The sequence below is a fragment of the Cherax quadricarinatus genome, chromosome 72, assembly GCF_038502225.1.
Source record: "Cherax quadricarinatus isolate ZL_2023a chromosome 72, ASM3850222v1, whole genome shotgun sequence".
NCBI lineage: Eukaryota > Metazoa > Arthropoda > Malacostraca > Decapoda > Parastacidae > Cherax > Cherax quadricarinatus.
This window is the reverse complement of record NC_091363.1, coordinates 5,463,915-5,479,590: the sequence shown is the minus strand read 5'-3', so window position 1 is coordinate 5,479,590 and position 15,676 is coordinate 5,463,915. Positions and strand designations below refer to the sequence as shown.

At 34.4% G+C, this 15,676-nt stretch overlaps 1 protein-coding gene across 4 annotated transcripts in view; it reads right to left on the bottom strand.

Moving 5' to 3' along the window:
* Positions 1 to 329: 329 nt before the first annotated feature.
* Positions 330 to 15,676, bottom strand: part of Hph (HIF prolyl hydroxylase) — a 37,564-nt gene continuing 22,217 nt past the window's right edge. For 3 of the 4 annotated variants that reach the window (XM_053795047.2, XM_053795043.2, XM_053795046.2), the window contains exons 4-6: positions 15,200 to 15,319; positions 9,025 to 9,161; positions 330 to 6,158 (exon numbers count right to left, since the gene is read on the bottom strand). In XM_053795047.2, the coding sequence (XP_053651022.1) occupies positions 6,071 to 6,158; positions 9,025 to 9,161; positions 15,200 to 15,319 (345 nt within the window). In that variant the 3' untranslated portion in view covers positions 330 to 6,070. The remainder of the gene's footprint in view (positions 6,159 to 9,024; positions 9,162 to 15,199; positions 15,320 to 15,676) is intronic. The other variant, XM_053795045.2, reaches the window with a different exon arrangement.

The following is a 15,676-nucleotide window of genomic DNA, read 5'->3' as shown; positions in this document are numbered from 1 at the left end:
TTTTGTATAGCCTGTAAAGCACTAAGGGAGTCTGAAACAACCACAAATGATGACACAGGCAAAGATGCAATACGGATAAGTGCTACAATAATGGCATACAATTCAGCAGTAAAAATGCTAGCCGAAGACAGTAAATGCCCTCGCACAACGCTGTCCACACACACACACAAAACCTACTATATCCATGGACAATCTTAATATTCTTTGCAAATAGCCGTAATTTTCAGTTTGCATCAACACACTCTTTGGGGTTTAGCACTACATTATGATTATAATTTCGGTTTGCATTCACTGGCTGGTCTTACTCTTCAAGGTAAATGAAAAAGCAATAGTGTAAAAGTTTCAATATGTATTCTTTGCACTGGAAAAAGACATTTGAGCTGAGGAAAAGCATGAATGTAAATCATATTTTGCATATGATAATCACAAATACAGTACTCTTAGCAGTACAGTGAATGTATATATAAAACAGTGTAAAACAAATATCCATTGATGAAAGACAAACTTAGGACAATAGTGATTTCTTGACATAATGAGGGCTAGTCGAAGTTTTCTGAGCCAGCAAAATATGCACTAAATAGTTATGTAATATGATCATTTAATGGACACACTATACAAGAAACTGTTGTATACTTATGTTCTCTTGCAGCATTTATGCATTCCCACTATGAAAGTGCTCATCCCAGAAATCACAAATGTTACCCTGCAAGGTAAGATATTCCTTCCATGTGGAATATGTTATTTAACGAAAACTGATACTTGACACTAACTACAGCATGTCAGAAACATGCAGAGTAACAACACATTTTTTGTCATGAATGCATGTAATGGTGGCATTATTATTGTTATTATTACTACATTTACAGAGCTCTAAACCCATAGGGGTCACAGCACCCAGGGGAATGAGATGCATCCTAGTTCTATCAAAGGACGAGGAATAAAGACCCAATTCCTTAGGCCAAGAGCCCCTCACTGACATAAAGGAACCTCCCTTGAGGGGAATTCGGTCTATATGGTATACTGTATATAGTAATTTCAGTATTTACACATTCAAGACATCAACACTACCTACCTTTTTCCTTCAAAGGAGAGGGGGAGGGGGGTATTCTTACTGTTGCAAAGCAGCTCATGATTCAAGACATGGGACCTCATCTCACTTTCCTCAAATCTAACCCTAATGCCCTAACCCTCATTCTATTTAAACTAAAATAATTTTTAGCTCTTCATTCAAGTACTGTGCCCAGGAAATGGTAGTCACCCCAAGCATAATCAACAGAGTACTTCCTCCCATCCCAATGTAAAACTGACCCAGAGAAAATCAGCATGAAGACAGATACATTACACAACAGAGGTTTTTCAACACTTCATAGGGCAGATAATGAAAATAAAGATTATGTCAGCTGCATTAAACAATAAAAGACTGTTGTAGCTATACGTTTAACCTAAGATAATCAGGGTTAAGTTACTCTTTATTACTTTGTCAAATATAAGAGGTGTTATAGTTTACTACTTCAATTTTAATAAACATTGTGAGTCTTAACTAGATACACATCTAATAGTGATTATATGCAATTCACCACAAAAATTCGCGACATCACCCTATGTATGGCTAGTTGCCAGCAGCACCTGTCAAGAAATAAGTAATATAGTACAATACTGTATATACAAACCCTCAAAAAAATCTAATTTTAAACAATACTTAAATTGCAGTGTATGTGATACCATATACTAAATGGCTCTATACAGTACTCATGCGTTTGCAAAATATCCATATTTGCTGTAACAAGAAAATGTTTTAAAAACTGAAAAAGTTGAGGATAGTGTAGTGTTAAGGTAACATTTTCATAATGGGAAATTGCACAGAAAAATCTACAACAGTACTGTATTTGCGAGGAAAGATTTCAGTTTTGACAGATTATTATTGACAAACTCCAATACAAGTGTCTTGTACTGAAGATATACAGTATTAACAATAATTAATAATAAATTAGACTTTCATGCTTATTGCAAACTACTATCTCAAAGGTGTACAATGATAAAGGTCATGTTTGAATGATCATAATGTATGGTACTTACTATGTCACTGTCAAAAGGTTTTTTTTACATAGACTATATGAGCTACAGTACTTCATTTTTGGGAGGAAAAATTTGATGATAATGCTATAACCACTTTTTTTTTTTTTAAATATAATTGTCATTATAAACATCTACTGTGTATTAATTTGCAAATGACTAAAAAAAAAATTAAGTCTGTAAAACAACTTCAATTTTGAGCTTTAATGAAAATTTCCAGATGGACGGATCTAATTACACACACATCACCCATGAACAGGTTGCATAATTTTTGTCTTAGTGCAGCTGAAAGCTTAAGAAAACATTGTGGGATGGAATAACATTAGGCAAAGAAAATCTGAGTATGTGAAAGAATTTAAAAATTAAAAGGAGTATTCAATATTTCAAGCTAATATTAAATATACAGCATAATACAATTAAATGGGAGATTCAAAATATATCCACAAAGATTTTAATTAGAAGTTGTTGAAGTTTGCACAGCTTAAAACCTTGTTATATACATAGTTAAACTATACTTTATCAAAAAAAAAGTAGAGCCTTTTGGTTATTAGATTCTAAATTTTAGAAGCATTGCAGCATTTTTAATTGGTTTGGTACATGAATTTAGTGAATTTTCCTCCAGTAAGTACTTTTGGGTTTAAGAAAAAATAAGATTATAGCTTAACGTCATTCAGTTCTGACTTAGAATGTCAAAAATATTATTGACGGTAATTTCTGAAGCAAACTTAAAATCATACCGGCCTCTAAAGTTGAATACAAAAGTAATGAAAAAGAACAACCACTTCATTCATTTTGTGGCTCAAATTCTTTGATCTGCCCTCAAAATTATTAACATTCATGAAATACAAATGTCATACAGAATGCCTACAAAATACTGGGTTATGTACAAACCAGTTGTTGCCCAGCAATTCATCTAAAATTGGCTGGTACAATGGAAAAAAACAACCAAGACCTTCTCTTCATTTAAAAACTTTTTTTTTTTTTTGGTTGAAAAATTTAATAAGAATGGAAGCACAGTACAGTACTTTTAATATAGTATATAGTGTGTGTGTGTAATAAATATATATATATATATATATATATATATATATATATATATATGTATATGTATATGTATATGTATATGTATATGTATATGTATATGTATGTATGTATGTATGTATGTATGTATGTATGTATGTATGTATGTTACACTTCAAAACATATTTATTGTTAAAGAATATTAATGTATGAATTGATAATTTTGGAAAGTTTCCAGTGCACAAGCCAAATCACAAGATGCATAATGGTATATTACTGTACATGCTATAGCACCAGGTATATGTAACAAACACTTTCAAATTTTCAGGCTTTGAGGCACAATAAAATTCACTGAACATTAGAGTGCCAATAAGCAGCACTGTGCTCTTGATACACTGACTACAAGCTGAAACTTATCAGCAACAATATATGAATCTGAATGTCCATGTGCAAGACTTTTCTGGATCCCCACCAGAAGTGTAACCAAGTTGCACATTTTACTGTTAAAAATAAGAAAATAACTTAATGTCTTCTTCACATACTCATTCTGCAAAAGTATTTGTAAAATATACATAATAAGTTACACATTCGATATACCTCTTTCATCATACACTATCAGACACCAATAGTTTATAGTTTTACCTTAACATTAGCAATTCCATTCTTGCATGCACAGCCATGTCCAATGATTATTAATGCATATCAGACATTAAAGTGAGCTAGTTTCCCTATCAAATGAGTCACCAGCTCTAAACGACCAGATTATTTTTGTATGGGAGAGAGAGAAAGGGAGAAAGAGAGCGAGAGGGAGGGTGAGACTCAGCACATGTGCAAAAGTGTCTAATTACTGGCAACAACCAATTAGCTATTTGTCCAATTACAAGGTAACTCTTGAAATCTACAGATTTCCTACGTTAATAAACGAAAGTTTTGTTTATGAACCTTTCTTGATATATGTATTGTATTTGAGTAAACCATATTAACATGGCTCATCATCAGTGGTGAAAATATTCCGGGCCCTAGGGAGAGGCATGAAACTTTTAATGAGCAAATCAATACATGGTTCGAATAATTCACAAAATACAAATCTGAAATGGAAACTACATATTTCACTCCATCCTGAACCTGATAATCTAGGTAGGACCAAATCTTCTCTACTTTTCATTTCCAGTGTGTAGGTTAGGTGTGAAATTTGCCATTAATTCTTTCAAACAAAGAAGGAAGACCAATCAATGCTAGACCTACTCAGATCTATTCAAGAGGGCAAATTTTTAGCTAGCTATGATTGTGCCATCCAAAGATGACTGGATACATATGCTGAAGGTAATCACCTGCATTAAGAGAAAATGATATTTAACCTGAGTAACTAAAACAAAATGATAACTACAGTATTATATTTTGCCTCAAAACAATCATAATAGACCTTGTATTAATAAATAAGGTCATCAATGCAGATATTAATGACTCCGAAGATAAACAAGTACAGTAAACCTGGATTCAATGGACTGCAATTGTATTTAACGGATAAAATTAATTTTCTGGAGAAAGTCGGAAAACAGTTTAGTCAGTTATATGCAGAATTGTGTGTAATTACGGACAGATGGGTAAATTTATTTTGGACTTGATGGACCAAGTCCATCAAATCCAGACCTATCCATTACTGTTACAATTGTGAAAAATCCTCTTCATTCAGATTTAACCAGCATTGATGGGAACCCTCTCCTATATTAGACCTTTTAATTAGGGTTTCACTGTATTCAATTTAATTAAACCAATGACCTATTAATACAATCCTTATCTGAACCTAAGCCTCTTGGGGCATGAAACATTTTCACCTTCATGAATATCTTTGGTACTCTTTAACAAAATTTGAACCTTATAATACTGAATTTATCACACAATTTGTGTAGACTTATCACAACCACTACTAGTCAATATAAATGGAATTTACACACAATTGCTATGGAAAATTGTAATATAAATCACAATACAGCAACACTGTAGTTATTCCCTAAGTACATGACATATGCAAACCTTGAGACGTTTGTATGAGGTATGACTGTTGGGTTTCAATACTAGAAACTAGTAACCTGACAAACAAATACCACAGAATGCTTTGCCTTAAAAACAGTGTGTGCAGGACTTCTCAAACTGAAAATTACACACCACAAATTTTTGGTATTTCAGGTTTCATGTGTGTTGATACTGTATTTTTAAGGCATTTGCTCAAAAAATATAAAAAAAAAAATGCCAATTAACATACTAAAATATTTATTTCCAATGTCAAATGGGAAGGCCATATAATTAAGTAGCATTTAATGCTGTGTTCAACCCATCACCACTAGTCACACATTATTATTTTACTGTGCACGAGGGTAAAATTTTACCACTTTCCAAGATAAATGCACATTCTCTGATTTGGCAGGGATTAAATCCTCTAAAAATATCCTAAAATAGGACAGAACAATGAAATAAAGGGTAGGAACTCAAAACCCCTGACATAGCAAGAAAGAACAAGGCAATAAAAGGTAGGAACTTGTGTGTTAATACAACACATATTGCCCATTATCTTTTTTGTCTGACAAAATGCACATATGCTGAGGTTGTTTTATTACGGATTTACTTGCTCAAAATAAATGATGCTTAATTAAAAAGAATTATTTATAACCAATCACTTTTAAATATGAGACCCTTTCATTGGGGCTCACAACTTCCTTTTTACCAATAACTTTTAAAATAGACGAAATTGGTTTTCTCTAGTGATAAGTTTTCACACAGTCTAGCATCATTATGGCACACATCACTCACTCTGTCTCAACACCTGTATATGTGATCAGTGTCACTGAATAAGGACCAAGCTTGTTAGTCTGGTAAACCCCAGTGTGACACTATCAAAAGGTTTGCATGACGGGGTAGCCACAGCTGCAGCAATTCAAGTATGTGGCCAGCTGGAAAAGCAGAGTGGAGCAGGATCTCGTCAAGTATTAGCAGAAGCATTATTTACACGAGCCAAATATTCCTCACGTTCTTTCTGGTCAAGGTACCACACAGTGATAGCATATCTGCTGAGAAAAGAAAACACTCCTATCAAATACTGTAGCTATGAACAATATTAATTACTATTTCAAAAAGTATTAGCTTACACAAGACCACTATCATACTGACTAGGCCAATACATATACAACATGTTTCACTTTAAATACTATGTGGTATAGTTGGTAAGGTAAGAGTTTTGAGTGAGGTTGCTAGCTGACCAACATTCCTTAACATTATACTGCCTTCATAATATTGCAAAGTTCTCATTGCAAGTACAGTGGTTCCTTGAGTTGTAATAGTAATCTGTTTCAGAAGATGTATCGTACCTAGGAACTATCGTAACTCAAAGCCTAAAATACAATTTTATGGAAATTTGGTCCAAGACCCATGAAGTGCAAATTTTACTATATTTTGAACTTGCACACTAACATATATAATGTACAGGCAATATCTCTATCTTCATCTGCTTCTTGCTTATCCACAATAACTTTCTTTCAATCTCTATGATAATTTCTCCGGCTTTTCTCACTAGCTTAGATTCGTCAGCCACTTTAATGCTCTTTCTAGTTTGTCTGGAGATGGTCAATTGTGGAAAGTCATACTCTTGTACTGATTTACTACTTCTAACTCCATCAATTTTTCACAATTTCTTGTTTGATGTTCAGAGAAATTGCCTGTTTACTGCACACTTTAGGGGCCATGATGACTTGATAACACAAAAGATGATGTAATTAAATTATTAATGCATATCTAATCTCAAATTTTCCATTGTAACTACAAACTAAATTAATTTATGAGAGCAAACCCTACAGGAGAACTTCTCATTAATGGATATCAGCAATTATAGGCAAAGAATTTGGCCAGACAAATGTTGGAAAACATTGGACAAATTTAAAAACAAATGCAATAATATCAGTAATAAAACTAGGATGAATTTAATTACCTTTTAATAGTTATTATAAAATCAAACTGTAACAAGGTAAAAGCACCAGATTCAAAGTAACAGTTTCAAAATTATCAGTGTGAAAGCAAATCATCAAATCAGTAATTTGATGCACAGCCTGGCATTAAGAAACAGGTGCTGCAACATCAATTGGTAGGAAGATTATACAGGTTGGCCATTACTAATCCAGCATCATCGGGACCTGTAGGGTGCCGGATTACCCAATTTACACCCTATTTTTGGCCCGTTCCCTTGTTCCAGTCTACCAAACCCACAGCTATTTTGCTAGTATTCATTCTGTAGTGCTATTTAAATTCAGCAAGGTTTATAGAAGTGTTGCACTGAACCTTCACCTCAGTGCAACTCTTGCAACTGTATTTGTGTATACCTGAATAAACTTACTTATTTACTTACTTCTATTCTCTCAACTGAGTACAAGACACTGCCCATTCACCTTTTTCAACTACCCAATGAAGTGGTCAGAAATTGGCAATTTGGCCAATTTCACACAAATTTCTAAAGATGCCAATTTCAAAATAGGGTCCAGAATAAACAATGCAGACATTCCTGGCACTAAAATAACATTTTCTCTGTCCATTAGTCACAGCTCCTGGCCCTTCTTATATTACTCTGCTTTCCATTTTGAATTTTTATTCACCCAAAAAACAGAAGATTTACTGTTATGCAGACTATTGCATTATTGTAATAATTGTATAAATAATGTCAACCCATTTGTGACTGTGTATTACACTGGCCAGTCAGACACATATTGGACGGTGACATCATTTGTTTACTCTTGAACATCGTCAAGGAATCGAACATTTCTGTTACTTTGAGCTCAATTTCAAGGTACCTTTCCTTGTGAAACGAATCAAAATCATATCTATTTCTGTAATATATCTTCCATTCTATCAAACGAGACCAAAAAACGAGAATATAACCATAAAAACTATACAAAAATATACTGCAAAGGGGCGACTAATGGCTGAGAAGTGAACTCTTCTTATTTATCGTCCATTACTTTCATTTTTGGTGTACGTTAAGAAGCATCTTTCCATCACATATTGCCCAAGTTTCAATAAGAGAGCCCAACAAATAACTGGGGAAAAAAAATATTTACCAAAAATTATATATGGCAAGCCCAAGCCAGGTACTGGAAATAAATCATTGACTTTTTTGGGTTATCCTAGGTTCTCTACACATATGCTATGTATGATAATCTATGCAGAGAAAATAGCTTTTTTGTTTCAGTTTTATGGTGCAGTACCAGTGCATATCACAGTTAGCCCTGTGCTATACTCTGTTTTCTCAAACATATGCCCCCAAGACAGGGATAGGAGGATGGTACTTGTATCCCATATCCACTTCATACCTCTGTCGAACCGCTCAGTATTATGGCAAATATTATTTCTGGAGTATTTACCATGTTTTTATGTTATTTATATTGTTTATTATGTCATATCAGATCAACTGTGATAGGTAAATAAGCTGTAGTGTTGATATTAGCATAATAATAAAGCATATTCCCCTGCATCACGAGACTGAGCTCATGGCAACCGACAGTGGCTTCAAAGCCACCTTATCTTTTATGGACAATGTACTATGTATGTGCTTTACACAACGAGAAGAATTTCTTTTATTCATTAGAACCATGGCTAGGGCTAAAAGTAAGCAGGTTATAACAATAAATAGGGAAAAAGAAGTTGGAATGACTTAAGCAGCAAGTAGTGACACCAAACAGTAGCAGCAGGTTGGTGTGGCGACCCTGGAAATTTGAACTTATGCTAGCTGAAATTAATGCCGGATAACCGATTGAACAGGATGACTGATTGCCAGATTAGTGAGTACCGACCTGTAATTCTTTTCACCAACCCATTAACACACCTTTCATCATTAAGAGAAAAAGTCAAATAATTTTGCCAACAATGTGTTCAAGCAGTACATGTACACACCTGGTAATTTTAGCAGGCAACACTTCATGAGGGTTGCGACGATCTGACCAGAAAAAGAGCATACGATCAAACAAAGGCTCAATTTCTGCAACTTTGTCACTGCAACCTTCAGGATAGATTCGTAGTACACCACCATCCTGCAGAGTCAAAGAACAAAAATTATTACTGTATACAACACAATTTCTGTTATCATAAGATAATGTATTAAAGAATGCAAAACACCTTTTATACACGTATTTGTTCTTTCATTGCATTGGCCGCATCCCACTGAAGCAGGGCGACCCAAAAAGATAAACAAAAGTTTCTCTTTTTTTAAATTTAGTAATGTATACAGGAAAAGGGGTTACTAGCCCCTTGCTCCCAGCATTTTAGTTGCCTATGATATGCACGGCTTATGGAGAAAGAATTCTGTTCCACTTTCCCATGGAGTTTTATACATATAAATACCTAAACTGAGACAATTCACTTGGATTACATTTTAACTAGTTCAAAACACTAAATAAAAATCTGATCAAAAACTGCAGAATGAAAGGTACTGTTGAACAAGACTTGCAAAGATATACAGAATAAGACTAAGGAATAGGCACAGCAGAATAAAACAGCAAGTGCTGCAGAACGAGCTCAGCAAAGCTGTCTCAAGAGCCTGCACAAGCCATTCTATGGAACTAATGTGTTGTAAATTTATAAATTGAGTAAGACCCTTAACACAGGATAGATAAATGAGAAAATGTAACTATAATAAACATCTTACTGATTACCAAACAATTCCATTGATTGGGGAAGGAGTGGGAAAGAGGGAGGGAAGAATTAAATCTGTAGGGATCATGTAGCACCTGGGAAAACTAGGAGGCAATTGAGCTCAAGCCAAGAAGGGGAGGACAAATCCAATTCCTTGGGTTAAGAGCCCTTCTCCAGTATCAAAGTACCTCCCTAGAGAAGTTTACAAGTATAAAAAATATTCCTCATTTGTAGTATTATCCTCAATATCACATGCAATAGAACTGTAAATGTGGCAATCTGCCAGGTACTGTACAACAGCCTTGGATCCTGTTCAGAATTTAAATTACTATACTTCTGGTGTAAGCAGAAACGTTAATGCAGTGTGTATTATATAAGATATAAAACTAGTCTGTCCCTTAAAAATTTATTGTAGTTCCACTAATTCATTTTGCTATTTTATATAAACATTGTTTACCTTTCACAACTAACATGCCAAGCTGCCATATACAAAACTTAAGAGTAAATTTATGGAACATTTATCCACAAATGTTTAGAACATATGAGCCAGCTGTTAAAAATACCTAATTACAATGTATATTTCTTCTGATGTTTATAGAATACGAATCAAGGCCTAGTTTAAAGTGTCATACACCTTTCAGTTTCACTTTTCTGTTTCTCTACCAATAATTTCCCCAATTACGATAACCACTCAAAAAGTAGAGTTGAAAGCATAAAGAAAGAATGACATTGTATTACTAATGTGCTCCAGATTTAATAATAAACTCATTAAAGGTGTCGGATTTGTACTGCAGCAGCTACACATTTCGTTTTAATAACCTTATGATTTGAAGTTGCTAAGCAATGTTTTGAGCCATTATCACTAAGAGAGCATGTTTCCTGGTACCTGTCGTCCCTTTTCACCTAGCAGCAAGTACCTGGGTGTAGACAACTTTTCTGGGCCGCACCCTAGGAAAGAGCAAAAGTACTTTACTCGAAATAAGGGCCAACAATGGCTTTCGAGAGTTGCCTTGAGTTACTAACCCACGAGTTAATAATCACAAGTATTTACAGTATTTGTGCAAGTTCCTAATTGGAAGAAATGTCAACTGTTAGAATAACGGCTAATTTGACATAGTTATTAACAGTTATACAGGCTTAAATTTATAAATATTCATCAGCATCATTCTGCACGAATATGTAGACATTGCATAAATACCGCGAGAATTAAAAGTATTGTTAATTAAAGCCCAGTTATTTCCGCGGCACCATGGATATAATACCAATCCATAAACCTTATTAACCAACAGGAATAAATCAATACTAGAGTTATTAAAACTGACGAATGGTAAGGAAGGCAGCAACCCCCCCCCCCTCCCCCAAGCCACCCCCACCTTCCTCTGATACTCCATGAACCAAATGAGTCAACACTCTTCTCTCACTTAAGACAAGTAGTTCTCCCACTCACTATCCTCTTAAGATAACGAAAACCACCACACCACTTATTACACAAAAGTTTAGCGCTCCCTCACGAATGTAATAATGCTTGCTCAGTTAAGGTAGAATACACAAATAATGGAATTTTAATGGTTACCTGGAGTTTAAACTCTCTCCAGGTAAACTCCAGGTAACCATTAAAATTCCATTATTTGTGTATTCTACCTTAACTGAGCAAGCATTATTACATTCGTGAGGGAGCGCTAAACCCGTAGATTATACAACTAGGGAAAAATGGAGGCAATCAGGTTCGATCCGAGAAAAGGGAAAGTTAGGTCGAACTCCCTGGTTGAATTCAAGAGCCCCGCACCAGCATCAAGGTACCTCACTCTAAGGAAGGGGGGCGGGGACAGTATCACTAACACAGTATTACTTCAAGGTGAGGCAAACTAATTCAGGGCAAGAGAAGAGCCCACATCATCGTTTTATACAAATGATCACATCACTATTCAGGTCAGTTTCTGAAATAAGCCGGTTACATTATCAGACGACAAATTAACTGCTCCAGCACTTGTCTACACGCGTCTTGGTGCATGACAAAGTAACTAATTTACAATAAAACTGGCTTGCAAAATCTATAAAAGTTTCGGTCATTTAATGAAACATCAATACAATTCTTAGTTGGATAATTAAAATGCAGCATATAATAACATTAAAGCAAACCCTGGATGTGGCGTACGTGACAGGCAGAGAGGCCTCGCACCAAGCATAACGCGGGCCCCTGAGCGAGCACTCACAAGCACAGGTAGTGGGTAAAAGTTGCCGCAAAATTCAAACGCGCCATGCACAAAAACTGTACGTCCTCTAATAAACATTATTACATGCACTTTCTATATTTTATTTCTTTTATGACGCAAAAATGCATTTAAATTTTAGCATTTATCTTTACATATATTTTATTTCTTTTATGATGCAAAAATGCATTAAAAGTTTACCATTTATAATGTTAAGTGTAACAATGTTTAGAAATAAACAAAATATATTTCTAGTTATAAAAGCATCCGTCTAGGAGGATAAAGGTGAATGTTTATTTCTAGTTACAAAAGCATTAAGGGATTTCAGAGGATAACTACAAAGATAGCAATGATGCTGCAGGTGCTTTAGAGGGAGTGGCAGGTGCTCAGTCACTGGGTAAACCTGTTCCTTGTTCAAATCTTAACCAGACAACTTTAGGTATGCCTTGCTTCATTTACTAAGTTCAGCAGAAATATAATATGAAAGTTTCTTAATATCTGAAAGTATGCTTGACTATTATTACTACTGTCACTGTAAAAATCTAAACACCAAAAGGTTCGTTTTCATGTTGGAGCTCATACTGGAAGACCTAGACCTTTATTAGTAAAAAATGAAAAGTACTGGACACTGGTGCATAAAAAAAATATTATCCACCTGTCACCTATTGAATCACTACCCAGCATAACTTTGATAATTTGGGATATTGCCGACTTGTTTGCCTCTTTCAAGGGTCCAATTTTACATTATTATTATAGACCTGTATGCAATATATTAATATAAAGAAATTCCCCACAAGAGCAATCATCCATCATAATATATTGTTAAAAGATGCATCATGACTTCCTTTATTCTTTAAAAAAATTATACATTTTTATCTTCAGTGAGAGTACCAAATCCTAAGGATAATTCAGTGCTAAACTGAAAAGATGGCAAGTAATAAAAAGGTATTAATAAGGAAAGAAAGTACCAAGAGACAGCAAAAAACATAGAACTCTTAGTCCATGCATGCAGGTCAGTCATGATCAAAAGGTCACACACTCTACTTTACTGTGGAGCGCTCAGAGAGAACAATATTAAGCACAGCTGGGAACTAGGTAGTGACTGAAAACAAAGGTGGGTGGGTTCATTTAATTGGGACACTACCAAAAGGTGTGACATATCAACACAATCTGGACTCTTATTTATGTCAGTAAGTCCCCCTCCATGAGCTGATTATGTACAGCCGAGCAGAGTTCCTCTCTCCCCAACCAATAAAGCAAGGATAAGCAGAAATTTAAGATTGATGTAATTAGGTACAACTTGTTAGTAATCAACTCAAACCAATGTCACTGCAATTTATCCCACAAGAATTAAAAAAAAGACTAGATAAGTATGGCAACTGCTTATTGTCATACTCCTACAATTTTATCATTTACCACTCACACATTTAGTGTAATTAGCATAATTTGTTTATGCCAAATTATGGTACTTTAACTTGTTAAATGATACACAGTGTAAATTGCTGCACAAGTAGTTTTCCACTTTGATTTATTTATAATCAATGTCTAGAAAGTTACTTCATTTTTTATCGAACAGTACACTCACCCCTAAAAATTTGCAGTACTGAACTTTAAATTAAATCATTTTGGTTATTCAACATTTTTACTGAAGAGCCTTGAGGATATCCTGAATATTCATGGGATTTTGCATAGAAGAAAATATCTGAAGAAAATTAACTTTTATTTTGCATTTCACCTAAATGTGTCAGATAATATTTTAAGAATTGTGAATAGTATAGCCAAGAAGGAACATTTTGAGGTGGTGTTGATGTAGCCACAATGTCTGAGAATGTGCCCTCCTGATGTTTGTTTTGCTGACCCTGCAATATTTTGGTTCTCGAGTCACAATGAGTTGAATCTCCCTCTTGCCCATGAATGTGATCCCTTTATTCATTTATCTGCTGATAATGGTGGTATTCTAGCACTGATGGCTCCTAAGCATAGCAAGAGTGGCAGAGTCTGCTCCTAAGAGTAAGAAGGTTTTTATATTAAGAAAGAATGAGTTATTAGACAACCTGGCTAAGGAGTAAGAGAAAAGATGTTGGGCAGCCAGACCTCAGCCACTACAGCCAGAGATGGAGGTCTCTGAAGAACAATCATCCAGGTGACTTCCCATGGAGTACAATTTTAATCCTCATTAAGTTGCACACTATTATTTGTACAGTACTGCATTAGTTTGCATACCATATATTGGTAAAAGGTTAGAAAAAATGGAATTATGAAAACAGAACCTAGCAGTACTCACAGTTTCTAGATGCAGTAAAATTTCTAGTAAATTATAAAATATAGAAGAAATAAAAGGCTATTAAAAGTGGCCGAGATTTTTTTGTTTAAAGGTTAGATACATATATGGGTAAAAGGAATAATGTCACCAATAAGGTGTTACAAATTACTGCTTCCCAATGATGCTCCTAATTTACATTACAAGACAAAACAAAATAAATGAAAGTATCTGCCATTGATGCAAATATCCTATGCACAACATGTAATTAAAATGTCTATATTCCTACACTTGATAAATCGAGGAAATGAGTGATGGATGATGGACTTTAATGTAAGCGTGTGCTGTGTAATGGTAATCTGAGAAAACAATTACAAGCCACATCAAGAATATAGATTATAAGGTAAAATATTAAAAGCATTAGAGAGGGATCTAAGAGTTATGGGCAAAAGTGTTACCAGAATACCGCACAATTGAAATCCTGAGAAACTTATACTGTATGTGAAAACTTGAAAATAGTTTTCAGCTCTGAATGGGAATGTACAAACTAAGGTATTAACAATACACAATAGGCTGGAATCTGAATATGATGTGGTGTTCACTTACAGAGATATGTAAAATAATAAAAGCTATTCTAGAGCAAGTTACACATTAGCATCCTGAACTACAATTCAATATCAACTAAACTAAAAAAAAAAAAAAAAAAAGTGAAAACCCTTATAGCCTTCACTGGTTAACAGAAGATAATGGTGTTAACCCCTTTAATTTTTATAAATTATTCAGATGTACCCACTGTGTATCCCTTAATCCTTAATAAATTAGGGGCTGCAGTCAATTCTTAAGTAGAACTCCTGTACAATGTTATATGCTCACATTATGTGTGCATAAAATTCAACAATGGAAATTCCTTGTAAAATAACCTTATCCATACAGTAATCAAATAATGTAGATAAATGATATGAAGTACCTGTGATGTCCAGTGTTTGTTTACATAGTAAATAGCAGTAATGCAGCGTCCATCACCATTTGGATTGTCAATGTGCTTCACATAATGTGCACCTTGCCCAGGGTAACAAGCCACCATAGCCTAAAAACAAAACCAATTTGGTCACATTAGTTACATATAGTGTACATGCATACAAAACATTAAATAATGACAAATTACACAGTCATTTTGTAACAAATGCTTTTCTAAAAACTGCTAATGGTAACTATTTTTGGTGTTCTTATACAGTTTAATTACATTTACTATCATGTTTACTACTGGACGAATAATTTTGGAGACATCCAAGAAACTTCAAAACACTTTCCATAACATCCCATTTACATAACATAACATTTAAATATTTATAGTATTGCTATATCAGGATTGTAGAGCACAGTTTGCTTTCTGAAAGATACCTTCATTTCTAAGTTGTTTTGCCTATTCAGCAACTCAACATAC